The sequence below is a fragment of the Caenorhabditis remanei genome, chromosome I (assembly GCF_010183535.1).
Source record: "Caenorhabditis remanei strain PX506 chromosome I, whole genome shotgun sequence".
Taxonomy (NCBI): Eukaryota; Metazoa; Nematoda; class Chromadorea; order Rhabditida; family Rhabditidae; genus Caenorhabditis; species Caenorhabditis remanei.
Window position 1 is genome coordinate 3,450,609 of NC_071328.1, and position 17,625 is coordinate 3,468,233.

The 17,625-nt window shown below is 39.5% G+C and overlaps 1 protein-coding gene across 1 annotated transcript; it reads right to left on the minus strand.

The window, feature by feature from the left end:
* Positions 1-9,739: 9,739 nt before the first annotated feature.
* GCK72_000452 (uncharacterized protein) lies at positions 9,740-15,951 on the minus strand (the record flags this gene model as incomplete). Its single annotated transcript, XM_053722502.1, has 6 exons — positions 9,740-9,969; positions 11,041-11,139; positions 14,484-14,556; positions 14,601-14,726; positions 14,771-14,899; positions 15,859-15,951. The coding sequence occupies 6 exons, from the start codon at positions 15,949-15,951 to the stop codon at positions 9,740-9,742; spliced, it is 750 nt and encodes a 249-aa protein (XP_053591147.1).
* Between the last annotated feature and the right edge of the window lie 1,674 nt (positions 15,952-17,625).

Here is a 17,625-nt window from a genome sequence, read left to right on the forward strand (position 1 = left end):
GTCCCCCAATCACCTTAAAACAAGAGAATTTCCATTTAATATCAGAAGTCACCAATCTTCTGGGCACCTGAATCAAATAGAGTAATAAAGAGTGTGTTTACAATCCCTACAACCAGAGTAGTCTTCTTCTAATCGAGATAATCGTCTGACTGTTTCGAAACATGTGTCTTTTTGGGTGGTAGATTGTTGAGTAGAGGGTATTCGGAATGTTTTATGACTCTCTGTCTTACTGTATTAGGAAGCGATTTATGTTGCGAAGGTTGTCCGGATTTAGGGTGAGACCGATGGGAAGTGAGGATCGTTGAAATGAAGTAATTATGTTCTAAAAATCATAATTGCAAACCGGGCCGGCGCGTAACTCAATTCAAACTCAGTGTTATGAGCTGAAAAATATACCAAAATGTAGATATCGACGAGTTCTATGTCTTTAATGTAATAATAACCAGATGACTATTTGTTAACGTGCAGCGGGCAGGGCTATAATGGTTTTTTGATCAGTTTTTCGTGTTGTGGCACTTTTCCCGCAATACATTAACGAATTGTAGTAGGCCACAAGTATAGAAGTCGCCGAGATCTACATTTTGTTATATTTTTCAGGCAATTTAAATGGGTTTCAGTACTTTAAGAAGTGAAAGGTTTCGAGATGGTTGATAAAACTATGTTTTAAACTTCAGTTAAATTTGTTCAATTCCAGATTGTTATGTTGGAAAAATCTTATATCTCCAATTTCCGTTACTGGCGACTTTTTTGGTTAGGTTCTGTTTGGAACGTACTTCCTAATAAATCTTGAGATTTGCACTACATTGGATTGAACAACTGTAGGCATCACTTTACAGAGTCATACCTCCTCAGGATGAGTCCGTCGTATGAAAAACGTTGTCAACTACAAAAGTGTATGGCTCAGTCTTAAAATCTGAAACATTTCCAAAAATTTGAAATAAATGTGAACTCATGACACCGTGACAGAGTTTCAGTAATCAACCGCCTTCACCAGGCTAGAATTATGTTTTATCTGTTTCGAAAACCACTGTTTTGTTTTCCAACTCAATTTTCTGGTCTATTATATAAGAAATTCGAAAATTTCTAAGAAAAACTTCAACTACAGTACTGACCATGAAGAGTGCGACACAGTCAGTTGAAAACGCACAATTTTCAGAAAGTGTCACGTTCTCACTTACAGACTTGTCAAAAATCGGTCCTCGGCCCTATCGACCCAGACAAAAAATCGCAACATTTTACTTATCTGGTACCAGTGGACATGAAAAAGCATCTGAATTCGGCATATGGAAGTCGGAAGTCAGAAGTGGAGACTTTTTTCAGGCCCACTTGTAGAAAATATGTAAAACGTTGGGAATTTTATGCTTGGAGGATAGTTATATCTTCAATACAACTAATTATATACAAAACCGGTCAATAGGTTATGACCGTTGGCCTAAAAAACCTACTGGGTGTGACAATCAGTATTACCATGACACACTCTCAAAGTTGGACCTTTTCAACTGAAAAAACCAAAACTAAATATACTTTTGAGTGGTACAGTATGACTGCTGTCAGGTCATCACCCTTTTGGGATGCGAAAAAAAAACAATGATTAGAACCAGTAAGCGACACCAAAACAATCAAAATGGTCATTTCCCTTATTTTTCCCTAGAATTTGTTAGCTAGTCCCTCTGCCCAATCCAAAAAATGTCTTCTTCTAAACGTTCCCACCAACACCTCGTAAGTCCCCGGTCATCAATCAAAACACCTTCTTCTCCTCATTCGGATCAGTTATTAACATCTGTCATAATTATTATTCATCTGACCATATTCCATCTGTTAAATTGTGTGTGTGTTGATATGAATCCATCGACTCTCTCTCTCTTATTCCCATTACGTCACTCTTTTATCCTGCCGATTGTCTCCTTATATCACTTTCCTTCCGACTCACTGATCGTCGTTTACGCAATACCGTTTAAGGGAAAAAGAAGTGGCAACAAACACACACCGACACAACAAAGAGCGACAGTAAATTAAGTGGTCATAATCTAAGTGACGCAATTAAAGTTTGATCAACCAATTACAGTAGTCCCCCCCCCTTCTAATAACATTGCAAGTATCATAAGTTGAATAAACATAACCTTTTCCCTCTGGAGGACCCAGCCGTCTGCCCCACGTTACGTCATCTGGAGAACGACTTCAGAAGACACCTGTCTTCTGGAGTCTGCTGCTGCTTCTGGTGGAGAAGTCATTCAATAAGTTGCGTAAGCACATTGTAAATATTCTATGTGTAAAAATCAAAGTTTTTTGATTGATAAAGGTGTCATTTCCGGACATATAGTTGTATCTGGGTGGTGTAACAACTGTTCGAAATGAATGACATGGTAGAGACAGGTTACGGTAGAAATGCTTTTCTGTTGAAAATGGCCAACTTTGAAAAAGTGTAGAAAGTTTATTTGTTGTTGGATCTACTTGAAGTTATATTGGTTGTGTAGATCAAATCTAGGGCTACATTTTTGTAGTTGACAGCTTTTTGATAGCTATTCACCCTTTTGAGATATGCGCATTCAAAGATTAGCACTTCGAAGGGGGGCGAGAGAGTGTGTGAAACGAGGAGTGCGTCTAGCTTCTCTGCGTCTCTTTCCTCTCTCTCTCTATCTCTCTAGACTGCAATCTTAAAGGTGTATATCTCAAAAGGATGAGGAGCTATCAAAAAGTTGTCAACTACAAAAATGGAGATCTGGATTTGATCTGTATGATCCATTAAAAATTTTACTTTGTCGGTGAATCAGGGATGCCATGACACCCTCTCAAAGTTGTACATTTTCTACTAAAGTTGTTCGAATTATAACCATTATGTTGTTGAAAATTGATGGTTTATAGTGAGTCGAGTATTCTCAGTTTTTTCTACAAGTGTCTTACTGCCATTTTTTAAGATATACAATCTCCAACGAGCCGGATTTCTAATGCGAGCCTCCCTGATGGTTTCAATATGGCAAGATTACTGTAGCGTAGGGTACTGTAGGACTACGGTAACTCGAAGCTTTTCTTCTTTCAGTTGTATCTCCCTGGGCAGCGTTTTACAAAAAAGTTGTCAACTACAAAATTAAGCTCTATTTCTGATCTACCCCCTCCTATAAAATAAAAAACCTATGCTCAAAATTGCTCGTTTATATATTACCAGAACTGTACTTTCTCTAAAACGCTCAAAATTTTCCATAGAGCGCGTTTCCAACATTCCCAACCTGAATTCCTCTTTAAGCTCCTTTAACCGTAGAGTACTGTACGTCGAACGCTCAAAAATCCGTTTTTGAGCACTTTTGCAACGTTCACTCCAGCTCCCAACCTGAATTCCTATTCAAGTTCCTCAAAATCGTGTAAAAATTCTAAAAGTTATCTTCAAGACATCCGGAAACTTCAACTACCGTACCCTACCCACTTGAAAGTCCCTCCACTTTCCCAAATAACTTTTCCCTTTCCCACTTTCCCTAATCGACCTTCCATTTCCATGTAATACCCCACTCTCAAGATAATCACTGGTTACACTTTTTCAGATTTATGTTCGTTTCCCTCCATTTCCCAAAAAAACCATAAATCAGTCCCCCCAGTGACTACTTATTTTCCAAATGTAGGTGGTGTCTCTGTCTGATTGTTCAAACAAAAAGAGAATATAAGTAACTGTGGTGAGACACAAAAAGAGCTTGACTTGAATCGAGAGCCGCCCGTGTATTGCATAATGCGACAAATAAGGAGAAACGGATCGAGTTACACGTGCCAAATCATGGATTATCCCATAGTTATGTGTAGAGAGAGACCAAAAGAGCCGATAGCCGAGGAGAGAATGTAAACATTTATTTCTATGGTCAACATGAGATGGATGCAAGTGCGCTCCATTGCAACTGTTTTGATGGAGCGATGTATTGCGAAAATCGTGTAAGTTTCAGGGTTAGACATTCCCGTGAAACAAGTGGCTGTAAACATGTTGAGAGTGAGTAAATGCGCTCTATCGCATTTTCTTGTAAGATTATCAATGGAGCACATTTGCACAGACACCTGTTATGGTTTTTAAGCGGTGGAAACCAGATACTGGGATGTATGTAAAAATGTAGTTTTCCGAGGGAAAAAAGTTATAAATTCGTAGTTTAGGCTCCATAAATCTGAAAAAAGATGAGCAAGTGCGCTCCACTGATAATAGTTGGAGTTTAACTTTTTTTAAAGGAACATCAAAGGAGCGCGTTTGCATAAATGTTCTGGAATCCTGAAAATCTCGCTGATGCTTGGCAAACCGTTACTCTTTTCTTTGAAATAATACAACTCTCAAATTGGGCTTTAAATTACCGACATTTCTTGGGGAATCTGAAAAATATTGTAAAAATGAAAAGATTTCAGGGTTGAAACAATGTGCACAATTTTTTTTCAATTTTTGTACTGAAACCTTGGTCGAGCCGTCGCAAGTATGATAAAACGTACTAGACACTGAAAAGTGCAAATCTTCAAAAATAATTTGATTCTATAAGTTTTATAAGCTTCAAACTCTAGAATTGTTTTATTTTGGAGCGCATTCGCAACGTTCCTAACCAGAAATCCAGTTATCTGAGATCAACTCAAGATTTTCCCAAAAATCTTCAAATTATGTCAACTGAAAGTCAAAAACTAAGCGGTTCTGTACAGTAATGGTTCTAACAACTTCGGCCGTTTTTAGGTTGAAAATGTCCAAATTTGAGAGTGTGTTACGGTATCACTGAATGACCTATCAAGTAAAAATTTTAATGACTCATATAGATCAAAACTAGAACTTTATTTTTGTAGTTAACAACTTTATTGTACGAACACTCCTTAGAGAGTTACGTATTGACAAAGTCATTTCTCTCAAATCGCTTAATTTCAGTGCGACTTTGTCTCACAAGGGAAGTTCATGACGAGGCGGGTTGAACTCTTTCTAAAAATTGGTTCTCTGATACTATCGACTCTGCTGATTCCAAAAATGCAAGAAAAATCAGCGAAATGCTTACGTGAACCGAGTTATGAGCCGTCAAACTTTTGAATTTTATCATGTGGTTGAGTTTTTTCACGTGAACTTTCAACTCACCGAATAGTATATCGAAACTTGTGCTATAGAATTGCAAGTTTGACGGGTGATAACTCGGTTCACGTGAGCATTTCGCTGCTTTTTCTTGCATTTTCAAAATCAGCAGGGTCGAAAGTACCAGCGGTCCAATTTTTAGAAAAAGTTCAACTCACCTCGTCATGAACTTCCCTTGTTAAAACTACAGTAGCTCTCCAGGAAGTGTCCGTACAAAAAAGTTGTCAACTACAAAAACGGAGCTCTACTTTTGATCTGTATGATCCATTAAAAACTTTCTTGGTGGATCAAAGTTGTACATTTTCAACTGTACATTCCTCCTGATATCAGAAATGCGAATTTTCAATCAAGATCCCCAAAAATTGTTCCAAAAAACCCAAAATTCTATTGTCGCCCCCCTGAAGGTCATACCTACCTATAAACCCCAACCATTTTGGCGCCCCCATCTGTCATGTACCTGTTACGCCAACACGATAGATAACAATCAGGCACACATAAAATATTTATGCATAAACATATAATGTCAGCCAGTTGTGAAGAGAGATGTCTATCAGCTAACCGATCCCCCCCTGATTCATGTCAAATGACTGTTCTCTCTCTGTCCCTCTGTTAACTTAACGAAGATCGATTGTTTTGTCTCTTTCCAACATCTTGCGCGACGACGATCACATATGTGGAAAAGAGAACAGAGTAACGAATAATGTGTGACGTGTGACACTTCTTACAAAAACTAGATGAATGGAAATCGAAAAAAAGAAATAGTTTTCTCTTTGAACTTTCCGATAGGCAAAAGTATATTCATCAATCAATCCGGAAACTTTGGTTAATCCAATGAACTAACAACGTTTTATTTTGTGATTTTAGGTGTGATACTGGGTCAATATAAGGATAATCTGGGGATGGTTGTTAGCAAGTGTTGTAAAGTGATTAATAGATTGAGAAGGATGATGTCAGAGATCACAAATATTCAGTTTGTAGAAAAGTGGAAATTGTAAAATCGTCAGACCTTCGAATCCTCCTGTTTTGAATTTTAGACATGCTATCAGATCTTTTATATATTGAGATACAGTAATGACCATAATTCTTGCAATTTTGGTCTTTTTCAGTCGAAAATGTCCAACTTCGAATACGTACTACGGTATCACTCACTGTCCCAACAAGTAAAACTTTCATTGGATCATATAGATCAAAAGTAGGACTCCATTTCTGTAGTTGACAATTTTTTTTTGTACGGACACTCCCTTGCGAGTTATAGATTGGCAAAGTAATTTCAGTGCAAAATAGTGCGTGTTTTGAGTTGTCCCTTTGAAATGACCATAACTCTTCAGGGAGTGTCCGTATAAAAAAGTTGTCAACTACAAAAATAGAACCCTAGGAATGATCTACAAGCTTAATTAACAATTGAAGTTGCATGACAATCAGGGATATTATGGCATATGCTCAAAGTTGCTCATTTTTAAGTAAGTGTAACAATCTTTATGACCACCTTCTCTGAAAAGCTCAAAATTTTCCATAGAGCGCGTTTCTAACATTCCTAACCTGAATTCCTCTTTGAGTTCCTTTAAAACTAAATGAGTATTTTTAACCGTAGAGTACTGTACGTCGAATGCTCAAAAATACGTTTTTGAGCACATTTGCAACCTTCACTCACGTTCCCAACCTGAAATCCTAGTCAAGTTCCTCAAAATCATGTCCTGAATTCAAAATACACAAAATTATCTTGGACATCTGGATATTCGGATAATCTACTCAACTACAGTACCCTACTCAATTGTTCCTAGAAAGTCCCTCACTTTTCCCTTCGAGAGAAATTACTTTGACGATACGGAACAACTAAAAAATGAAGCTCTACTTTTGATCTGTGCGATCCAAAAAAAATTTACTTGGTGGGACCATCAGTGATACCGTAACACAATCTTAAAGTTGGACATTTTCACTAAAGTTGTTAGAATAATGATCACCAAAATCTAAAAGATATGCAAAATGATTTATATGTAGCATGTCTGAAATTCAAAACAGTAGGAGTTTGGTAAGCGGCCTATTCATTTACCGGAAAAAACAGTTTCTTTCCAGTTTTTCGCCGTTTTTTCCGCTTTTCGGACGTGAATAGCCACATAAGGTTCATCTGGTTGGCGGAATGACATGTGAACCTACTACCTCAAGCTGTGACAGGATTAATCTAGTTCAGATTCTCCACACCTCGTAGTCAGAAGACGTCGCAAAACTGGAAGCTAAGTTTAACAGATTCCAGAACTTCTTCTATCTCATGAGACTCTGAAATCCTTCAAAATTTTCCAAGTCCCTCTTTTCTTCTTGACCTCCATCATCCCACCTCGTCCCCTCATTCCCCCTCGTGTCAACCAATTCGTACAACACCTTTCTCATTCCCCTAATCAAAAACTCCCATCTTGTCGTGATCATCATGTCGTGTTGGCTCAAAAACGAGCAGCAGCCGGCAACTCATAGCCGAGATGGTATCCACTGATAAGGCTCCCCGAACAACTGTTTCTCGCACGGGCGCCCGCCGTTTCGAATGTAAACGACCGATGTAAACACGCCAGTTTACACTCATCGTCCCCCCTTCTCTTCTCTGGCATCTGGCTCCGAGGACTACGGTAGCTAGAGTCCCCTGTGAATAAGAAGAATTAAAAACGGAGACATTCGGTAGCTCAAAAAAGGTTTCATTTTTCGAAATGATGCGAAATTTCGAAATTTTAATCGAAAAACGAGAGGAGGAAATTGAAATTCGACGGAAAACATTCATCAAGTTGGGGAGACCGAAAAATGGGACACCGTTGGTGTGTTCCCAGTGATTTATGCGCTTTTTTGGGATGGGACAGCGAAGAAAACGGATTTTTTGCGGTTTTAGTGAAAGTTTAGGTAATTTTTGCAGAAAAAATCGTAAAACTTTGTTAATTTTTTAAATAGATTTTGGAACACTTTATTGGTAAATCGGTGAAAATTGGACGGATTTTTCTGGAAATTGTTGTCACGGCGTAATCAAGTACGAGGAACAAGCTGAGAGCAAAATCGTGCAATCTGGGCTCTTTTTGAGCCGATTTATGTCAGGTTTTCGACTTTTCGAGATCAATTCTACTATTATCACGGCACAGTTCTTACAACTGCGCTCCACCGAAATGCCTTTGAGAAGTCTCTTTTCCTCCGAGTCTCTCAATTTCACATGCAATTTTCTTCGATTTCGGTAGAGCGCGGTTGTAAGAAAAGTGCCGTGCTAATAGGAAATGATTAAAACTTAAATAAAAAATAAGAAATTTTCAAAGATTCGTTTTTTCTTCTTGACAAAATCTCGAATCGTGTGAGAACTAAAAAATACCAAAAACCGGAAATTTTTTTAAACGAACCCAGGGAATTATGGTCAATCGGGCATTCATATGATTAAAATTTTCAAAATCTGGAAAAAAAACCTCTAAAAAGCCCCTCAAAATATCGTCATTTACCACGATGAGTCGCTACTCAGTGAATTCGAAAAAATCTGAAATTCAGGAAAGTACACCAGAGCGCAGTTGCACGTCTAGGTTTTTCAGAAACTCCAAAAATCTTCTTGAATTCGAAATCTCAACAGAAAACCTATGTATTCTTTAAAAGTGCACCAGAGCGCATTTGCATTCAAAAACTTGACTTTTTTTCAGACCTGCAAAATCTCGGTCGGCCCGGATTCAAAAATGTACAGAATTTTTCAAAAAAAATTTTTCGAGCATTTTCGAAATTTTTATAAAAAAATAGTCAAAAATCCTAAGTATGCTTGAGTTTTTATCGATAGTTGAAAATATAGAGAAAAATAGTTTTTTTGCAAAAAATCAGAAAATTTTCAAATTTCTGTACAGACCCGTGCCGACCGGACCAAATATTCTGAACTTTCGCAAAGTACACCAGAGCGCATTTGCACGTCTAGCTTTTCAGAAATGCCTATTAGCAGGCCACGCTTCTTACAACTGCGCTCTACCGAAACCGAAGAAAATTGCGTGTGAAATTGAGAACCTCAGAGAAAAAGAGACATTTTTCAAAGGCATTTCGGTGGAGCGCGCTTGTAAAAAGTGCCCCGAGCTAATAGGTTTTCAGAAACTCCAAAAATCTTCTGGAACCCGTAATATCATCTTAATCTTGAAAAGTGCACCAGAGCGCTCTTGCATTACGAATTTTTCAATTTTTTTTCAATTTTCTGGGATTCCCAAACTCCACGTGGCACTTTTCCCGCAAGTTGGTCCCTTCCCTTCCCCCTCCTTCCCCTAAATTCCTCTAATCCGCATACACAAATACTATTCGCCCCCCTTTTCCCATCACCGACAAAACAAAGAGCATCAAACACGGAGTGAGACAGTAATCATTGTGTGATTCGAATGAGTGCATCCGGTGTGTTTACACGAGAGAGGATCGATTTGATTGCTTCAAAGAGAGAGAGAGAGAGATGAGCGATTACCTGTCTCGGTGACTTCTTGCCACCCAAAAGAGTGTCGGCATTGCTTTCAGTCGCTTACGGGTCACTTCATCCGATGAGAAGAATCTCGCGCGCGCTCTCTCTCTCCAATCAAAACAAGCCACACCGCTAATGATACACACATAATGCACCTTTTGTGTCAGTGTATATGTTGACACCTGTTATACATATATAGACAGTCTCAAATCAAATCATATTAATAATACACAATATTGGATCAATTATGCCTTCGAAATGGATCCAAACTTCTTCACTATCGGCGTCTTCTCGAAAAACGACTTCCAGGAGCTCCGTTTTTTGTCTCGTTTCATCCTGTGCTCACTTTCACATAACATCGAGTTGTCAGGAGTTGAAGACGGTCGTGGCGGACGGATTGAGTTGGAACTTTTGATGGAAGCTGATGATGGGGAGCCGACGAACGAGTGCGCTTTCGGACGGAGCAGTGGTTTTCCTGAAAATATGAAGGGAAGGATTGGATGTTCTAAGAATAATTTTCAGAGATTTAAAATTTCCATATTTGTCAAGGCCTGGGTACTAGACACCAAAGTTCAAATTTCAATTTTTTCGCGAAAAAGTCATATTTTCGACTGTTATTCAGAATTAGAAGAGATTATAAAAAATTATTTAAAATATTCACATTTTCGATGAAAAATTGAAAAAATTGGTTCGTTTTTTGAGCCAGGCCTTAAAAAGTTCAAATATTTCGAAAACGCGTCTTTCTTGAAAACGATAAGTTCAATGTGAAAATATCCAAAAACTGTAATTTTAATGGTCTCGTCTGCAATAGACGAGTTTCGTGTCGATTTACGAATTCTTCGATCCGTAAATCCACACTAAAGAATGCGTTTTCTGTTCTCGAAGTCATGTGGCCTAGTTTCAGCAAAACTTCAGCCATAGACCGGAAGAACCGTACTTAATGTCGATTTACGGTGATTTTTAGCTCGTAAATCCACACTAAATTAGTTTTTTTTTTCGTATAATAGCAACGTGGCCGAGTTCCAGCCACTCTCAACTGGAAGAGCTGTAATTGGTGTCGATTTACGGCAATGTTCACCCGTAAATCCACACTAAAATTTCAGCAAAACCTCGGCCATCAATTCCCATTCTCTTCCAGAACCCCGTCTCTGAAAATTTGGTCCCCCTATCAAAAATAAATTCGGGTAAATCTCGAGTACCCAACAAACACGTATATCCCTCCCCGAGAGGCACCCATACACCTGTCAACGCCTGTGTATACATTCGAATTCACACACAGACACCCCCCAAACAGCAGGAGCGCCTGATAAGTTCCGATCAAAATCTCGATTTGACATCGCACACCAGCACAAACATTTAACGTGTGTTTAAAATGTAAATCTACGGGGGTGATGGAGAGAAAGCTGCCAACTCGTTCTTTTCCCCTCCTCAACTCTTTTTCCACTCTTTTGACAGCTGTCTGATATACTGTATTTGTATTATTTTAACTTGTTGAAATAAAAAACGGAAAAGTAAATACACAGAAATAGATCATCTCGAAACTTACCATAAACCAACTTCTCCGCCGCCATCTGATCCTCCTCACTCCACTCATCGTAATCGGTGATGTGACGACCGTCCGGATCGGTTAGCTCCAAGTTCGCTCCTGGAAATCAGAGACGTTGTAAATGATATGTGTGCGAGGAGACTAGGTTGCGTAATCAGTTACAATAACTGGTATATCGTTTAACGTATGACAGAGGCAGACAGGCAGGGGCTGTTATTATTACAATGTGGGGAAGAAACGTCGCCGGAGAAGACAACTGTCATTGTGACGGGAGTATTATAGTTGAGGTGTTGGTAATAATTGGATAACGAGAGGTAATAAGGGGAGAAGACAGTGATATCATAATCGGTTGGTTCAGATTGTAATGGTCTTGTTGTAGACTCAAGTTGTTAAAAATAGGAAAGAGCACAATAAGGAGATCTAGACATACATTTATTCATACTTGCAAAACGGGCCGACACGGGCTGGCTCGTAATTCGCTTCAAACTCAGTGTTATGAGCTGAAAAATATATCAAAATGTAGATCTCGGCGAGTTCTATGTTCGTGACCTAAAGTGTCATGAAAAAACGCGAAAATGACCAAAAAAGCCATTCAAGCCCGGCCCGTAGTAGGTCACGAACATAGAACTCGCCGAGATCTAAATTTTGATATATTTTTCAGCTCATAAGACTCAGTTTGAAGCGAGTTACGCGCCGGCCCGTTTCGGCCCGGTTTGCAAGTATGCATTTCTTCAGTCTTTCAGTAATTCCGATGACTCAAAATGGAGACAAAAAATTTATGTCCAAATAGCTGAAGACGTGAAAATTCTGAATGTGGTTTCAGATTCCGTCAAAAATCGATATGAACCGAGTTTCCAGGCTTCTCGAAAGCTGAATACATGATGATTCTGAATCCGGATATTCAAATTCTTCCTAACGACAAAATGAGCCAAGTTAGAAGATATTTAGTCGGGCATACTCGCAATTCAAAGATTTGTCAGATTAATCAGTTATGCTCTATATTTTCATCAAAGTCACCTTAATGATTGGAAAGCTGACGTCATCAAGATTCTGAATCTGTTTTCAAAATTTCTTCTAGAGCGCCGTTGAACAAAGATACAAGCCCTTTAAATAAAGACTTTAATCTGACAAATCTTTGAATAACTTGCGGCTCATTTCGTCGTTATGAAGAAATTGAATCCAGAATCTGGATTCCAGATTCAGAATCATCACGTCATCAGCTTTCCAATCAAACACTCTCAAAAATCTTTAAAATTCGACCGGAAGCTCTTTCTGATGGATCTTCACCACTTCCAGATTTCCAGATTTTCAGATTTGTCAAAGCGGGACTTTCAGGCTTTTGAAGCTATCCCGACTCCAAAAGTCCCTCCAATTCTCTCCTTTCCGTATACATATTACCAAGAAGGCGTTAATGAGCAGAGTCATCAAAAAACGCAACGATCATCTCTCGAGGAGAGAAAAATGTGATGGATGAGGTGTGTGTGTGGACCGCCCGTATTGTTACCCAACACAACGCGACAGATGCTCGTTTTCTCCTTTTATGTTGTGTGCTTCTTCTCGCCCCCCTCTCATCCGGGATTGACACATTTGAAAAAAGGGGAAATGAGAAGAGGACAACGGCGTATACAATATGTTGTGTATATGTTTCCTTCCTTTTAGGTCCAATTAGTCGATTACAGTGTGTGTGTGTGCCCCGGCCGCAGCAACGGTAGCGGATGGGAAAAAAGGTGACGATTCGCATTGTAAGACAGCATCGGAGCGTGCCTTAACCATTTATAATGTACTTCCTGGAGATGGATAGGTGTGGAATGGAATGGGAGAGATGGCGCACGTCGCTCTTCAATCCCCCCCCCCTCTCCTCCTCCACAAGCCATTTCACACATAATCTATCGGCATGGTTGTCTAGATTGACGCCACCGCCGATGTATTAAAAAAAAGAGTGTGTGGAACCTTTGCGGACCGCCCTTCCCCTCACCCGGTGGATGCTTTTTCACTTCATCCGGCTTTTCGGCGGGGCGCGAGATTTTCAATTTTCACTTTTCCCTTGAAAATGGGATGATAGTTACTTTGAGAAAGTGCTCAGGAAGGAATTGAGCACTTTTTTGGGGAAGCTTTTAGGTGTTATTTGAGTCTACTTTTAGAACTTTTTTGATTCTATCGTTGTCTTCAATCCGATATTTGGACCTAGAAGTGCGCAACTATGTATTCTAAGTTCTAACACGGAAATTGCCCTTTTTTTTCGTAGAAAAATTGACATTTTTTCGTGAAAATTGATAAAATGTAAGTTTCTGTTGTCATGTTCCGGGTACCCTTATATTAGAGACATCTCGTGAAACACATCTACGTTTTAGCTCAAAATTTGGAGCTCAAAAGCTTTAAAGTCCCATTTTTCACTCAAAAAGCTCTAACTTCTCGTAATTCCCGTTTTGACACGGTTTTTCCAGCCATAGGTGCCCTTTTTTTAAAGGTCTCTAAACCTCAGTCCTTGGGGTATTTTCATCAGGAAATTACTGTACAAACCGGAAGAAAATCACCGGAAATTTCATTTTTCATAGTCAAAATCAGTAATTTCTTTGATTTAACCTTCTGGAAAACCATTTTCCCTTAGATTTCTCCAAGAATTTCCATCGAAAAGACTTTTGGCTGAAATCAAGTCTACGCCCCTTCTACAGTAACCCAGCTTAAAATCGGTCCTCTACAAACAAAAGAGGAAAATCTCCGAATATCTTATTTTTACAGCCAAAAATATCAGATTTTCGCTTAAGCTTCTCTGGAAAGCCTTTTTTCCCAAGATTTCTCCAAGAATTGCGAATTGAAAGACTCTACAGTAACCCCTCTTAAATCGGTCCCTCGTATCCTGCATTCTCTCTCCCTCCGTTCGAAATTTCTTGCTCATTTCATTTCCTGTGCTCTCAAAAATCGTATCATTTCCATTCTCTCTCGTCGCGCGGTGGTTTCCACACCTCACATATACAACTTCTCAAGTGCATCATCATTCACTCGATACGGAGAGGCGATAATCAGCACTTGATTCGCCAATTAATCAGACAAATAACTCTCTAAGAGCCGCCGCATCTTCTTCGGGCGGTGTGGTGCTCAACGAAATAATACAGTGCTCTTCCTTTCTGTTAATCTGTGTAATCAAGTCGCTCTCTCTCTCTATGTGTGTGCTCCCTTCTTCAATACGATTCACACCAATTCACTCTCGATAAAAACTACCGTAACTCGGAAGCGAAGTCACTTGAGATGAAAAGAAGAAGAAGAAATCGACCGATTTTCGCACTTGTTAAGTGCTATGATAAACATCGAATTGTTCAGCAGAGAGAGAGAGCCAATGCTACCGTAACCCTCTGCTCCAACACCCACCTATACTAACTCATATCGGAATGGCATTGAAAACAGATGCTCTTTTTCTATTTCTCTCTCTCCCTCTATGTGCTCACCGTGCGAGATCAGAAAGTGGGCCAACGATGGGTCGCCGCGTCGAATTGCCAGCTGAAGGCTCGTGTAACCTGCCTGAAGATTCCGATATTCGTTTAGGTATCATTCGAAGAGCTCACCGGATCCCTTGCATCCACGTCCACACCTTTCGACACCAACAACACAATGATTGATCGATCGGAGCGAACGGTAGCCATGTGAAGAGCCAGAGGACCGTAGTTTGGAGCGTAGTTTGCCAGTTCTGGCTGAATTAATTATCTTTCAATTAGAAGGGAGCAAATTAACTAACCTTGTCCTCCAACATCTTCTTTACCGTCGTCGCATCACCGAGACGGACGGCACGAAGCCAACGACAGCCGGCTGATTTGTAGAACTCCTTCGAGTCGGAGAGCGTTTGACGGGATGAGTGGAGGCTTCTCTGGAAATTGAAAATTGCTTAAAAATGGTCAGAACGAATTTTCACACATTCAAAACTCATATTTTCGCAATAAAAATGATTTTGGATCATTTTGAAAGCGAAATTTCGAGATTTTCAAAGATTTTGAAGGGTAAAACCGGGTCCAGAGCCTAAGAAACCTACAAAACCCTCTTTTTTCCAGAAAAATCGCTAAAAATATCGAATTTTCCCTTCAATATGTGATTTTCGAGACTTTCAAGGATGATTTTTTTTTCTTTTGGATCATTTTGAAAGCGAAATTTCGAGATATTCGATGATTTTGGACAGCAAGGGACTAAAAAAAACCATAAAATCCTCTTTTTTTTCTAGCGAAATCGCTAAAAATCTCGAATTTTCCTATCAAAATGTGATTTTCGAGACTTTCAAGGAATTATGATTCACTGGGAACCGTTTTTATCCAGCCTCAGCGAGCTTTCTTTTTTCAAAAGTTTAGCTTCAAATCTAACAGAAAATCATGTTTTCACAAATTCGAAACTCATATTTTGGAGCATTTTGAAATCGAAATTTCGAGATTTTCGATGATTTAAGACGGTAAGGGACAAAAAACCCCTTTTTCCAGCAAAATCGCTAAAAATCTCGAATTTTCACTTCAAAATGTGATTTTTGAGATTTATTGAAAACCGTCCTCAGTGGGCTTTCCTTTCAAAAAATTCAGCTTGATTCTACTAGTTTTTCGTCAAATTCTAATACCTCTGGTGCCTAAACCCCTATTGAATCTCCCAAAACTCCCTTCTTCTCTAAACTTGATCTACACTCTATAAATCAATATACCCTCCTACTCTGCCAACCCAACCATTAGTCCTTTTTACCCTCTATTATCGAATCCCCGACCACCTCGCTCTCCCCCTCGGATGATGTTCACCTTAATTTCAACAGCTGTAATTCACCTCAAAAACCAGATCATACACACATACACTCACTCTGTCAACTCCTCTTTCATCATGTCCAACATTTTCCCCACTTTCCCATCGGATACCGTATACTCCCGGCGGCGTGTTACGCGCACTTGTCATATTGCGATTCGACACGGCGAGAGGCGCGCGCGCGCGCGAAAAACCAACGCGCATCTTGTTCGACACAACTTTTTTCCACTCGCTACAGTACCCCTCCCTATGGGAATGTGTACTGTAACTCGATCTTCCGACACGCTTGCTGATATCAAGACTCCTAATCACAAACATGCTCCCGCTCACTTTTAATTCTCTTTCTCCCTCTCTCATTCGGTTGAACAAACATTTATTTGCTCTACCTCACACTTGTGATTGGGCATCTCCTTAACACTTATCACACAGTCACTACGCACCTAAATGACTTTTATATCAAATGTCAATATTGGTGAAGCTTCTGTGTTGAGCAGCAGCCGACAGACACTATAAGATACTTTTGGAGTACTGTAGTATAGAGTTGAGGTAATCGAGAGGACAACGTAGATCAAGATTGAGAGGAAGAGACTAAGGAGACCTTATTTATTACGCAATTTGGGAACTTTAGATTAGACTGTTTGTCATGTTTTATGATGTCATTAATCTCTCATAACATTGACAACATCTTCCAATCCCTCGATTGGGTCTAAATTAGGTCTGAACGATCCGCTTATACGGTTTCCTGCTCAAAGCACACCCTTTCATGTATCGGAAGCGCCGGCGGGCACAACAATTAAAACCGTCCGTCTCAATCTGCTCCATTTTCCAATGAAGGAAATCATCTAATCTGTTGTGACACCTCAAAACACGATACCGCGTTTTCGAGTCCCCCGCTCGATTACATCTTTCTCAGTGAGTGAATCAAAACGGGACCCCCTGTTGTGACTCCTCATTTAATCTGGTCACACACACACAGGAGAAAATCTTCCAAATAGGCAAAGAAAAAGGAATAATAGAAATCCAAAGAAGAAGACGATATCCCGTTTCTCTCTTTCTATGTCGACACGAGTTGTGAAGGATCGTGGGAAGATTTACATATTTAAGAAGGAAGAAGAAGAAGACTTCTTCGCAATCTATACTAGTCACTCTTGAGATGAAGTAGGATGGAGGGGGGGCCAGAACTCATTTCAATAGGATCATCCCCGTATTGGTCGAGAAAGACAACAACTTCTTCCACTTTTTGGGGAAAAGAGAATCTGGCGAATTTGTAGAATTGAGGATTCTGGAGATTAGTCTTCTTGTCTTGAAACCAGGATCATATAGAAACAAAACAAGAATCTTAGCCTAGTTATGAGATATTTGGATTTGGGTTACTGTAGATCTGTTGCAGGATTCGATGGCGTAAGTTTCTAAATGTAGGTTTAGAAAGACGGAATACTGTAGATCTATTATAGGATCCAGGGTACTGTAGATCCTGAATCCAGGATCCGGGTTACTGTAGGTGTATCCATGATTCAGGATGTAAGTAACAGTAGGTTTCTAAATCCGAAATACTGAATATATGTTATAGGATCCAGGCTACCGTAGATCTGTTCCAGGATCCGATATACCGTGGATCTGCTATAGGATCCGGGATACTGTACATCTGTTTTAGGATCCAGGGTACTGTAGATTGTACTCAGGATTCAGATTACTGTAGATCCTGAATCCAGGATCCAGGTTACTGTAGACAAGATTTCCAGTACTGGATCTAGATTACTGTAGATCCCCCAGGATACTTCAAATCCCTAATTTCTTATTCATCTCCCTAAATCGTCTTCTCCA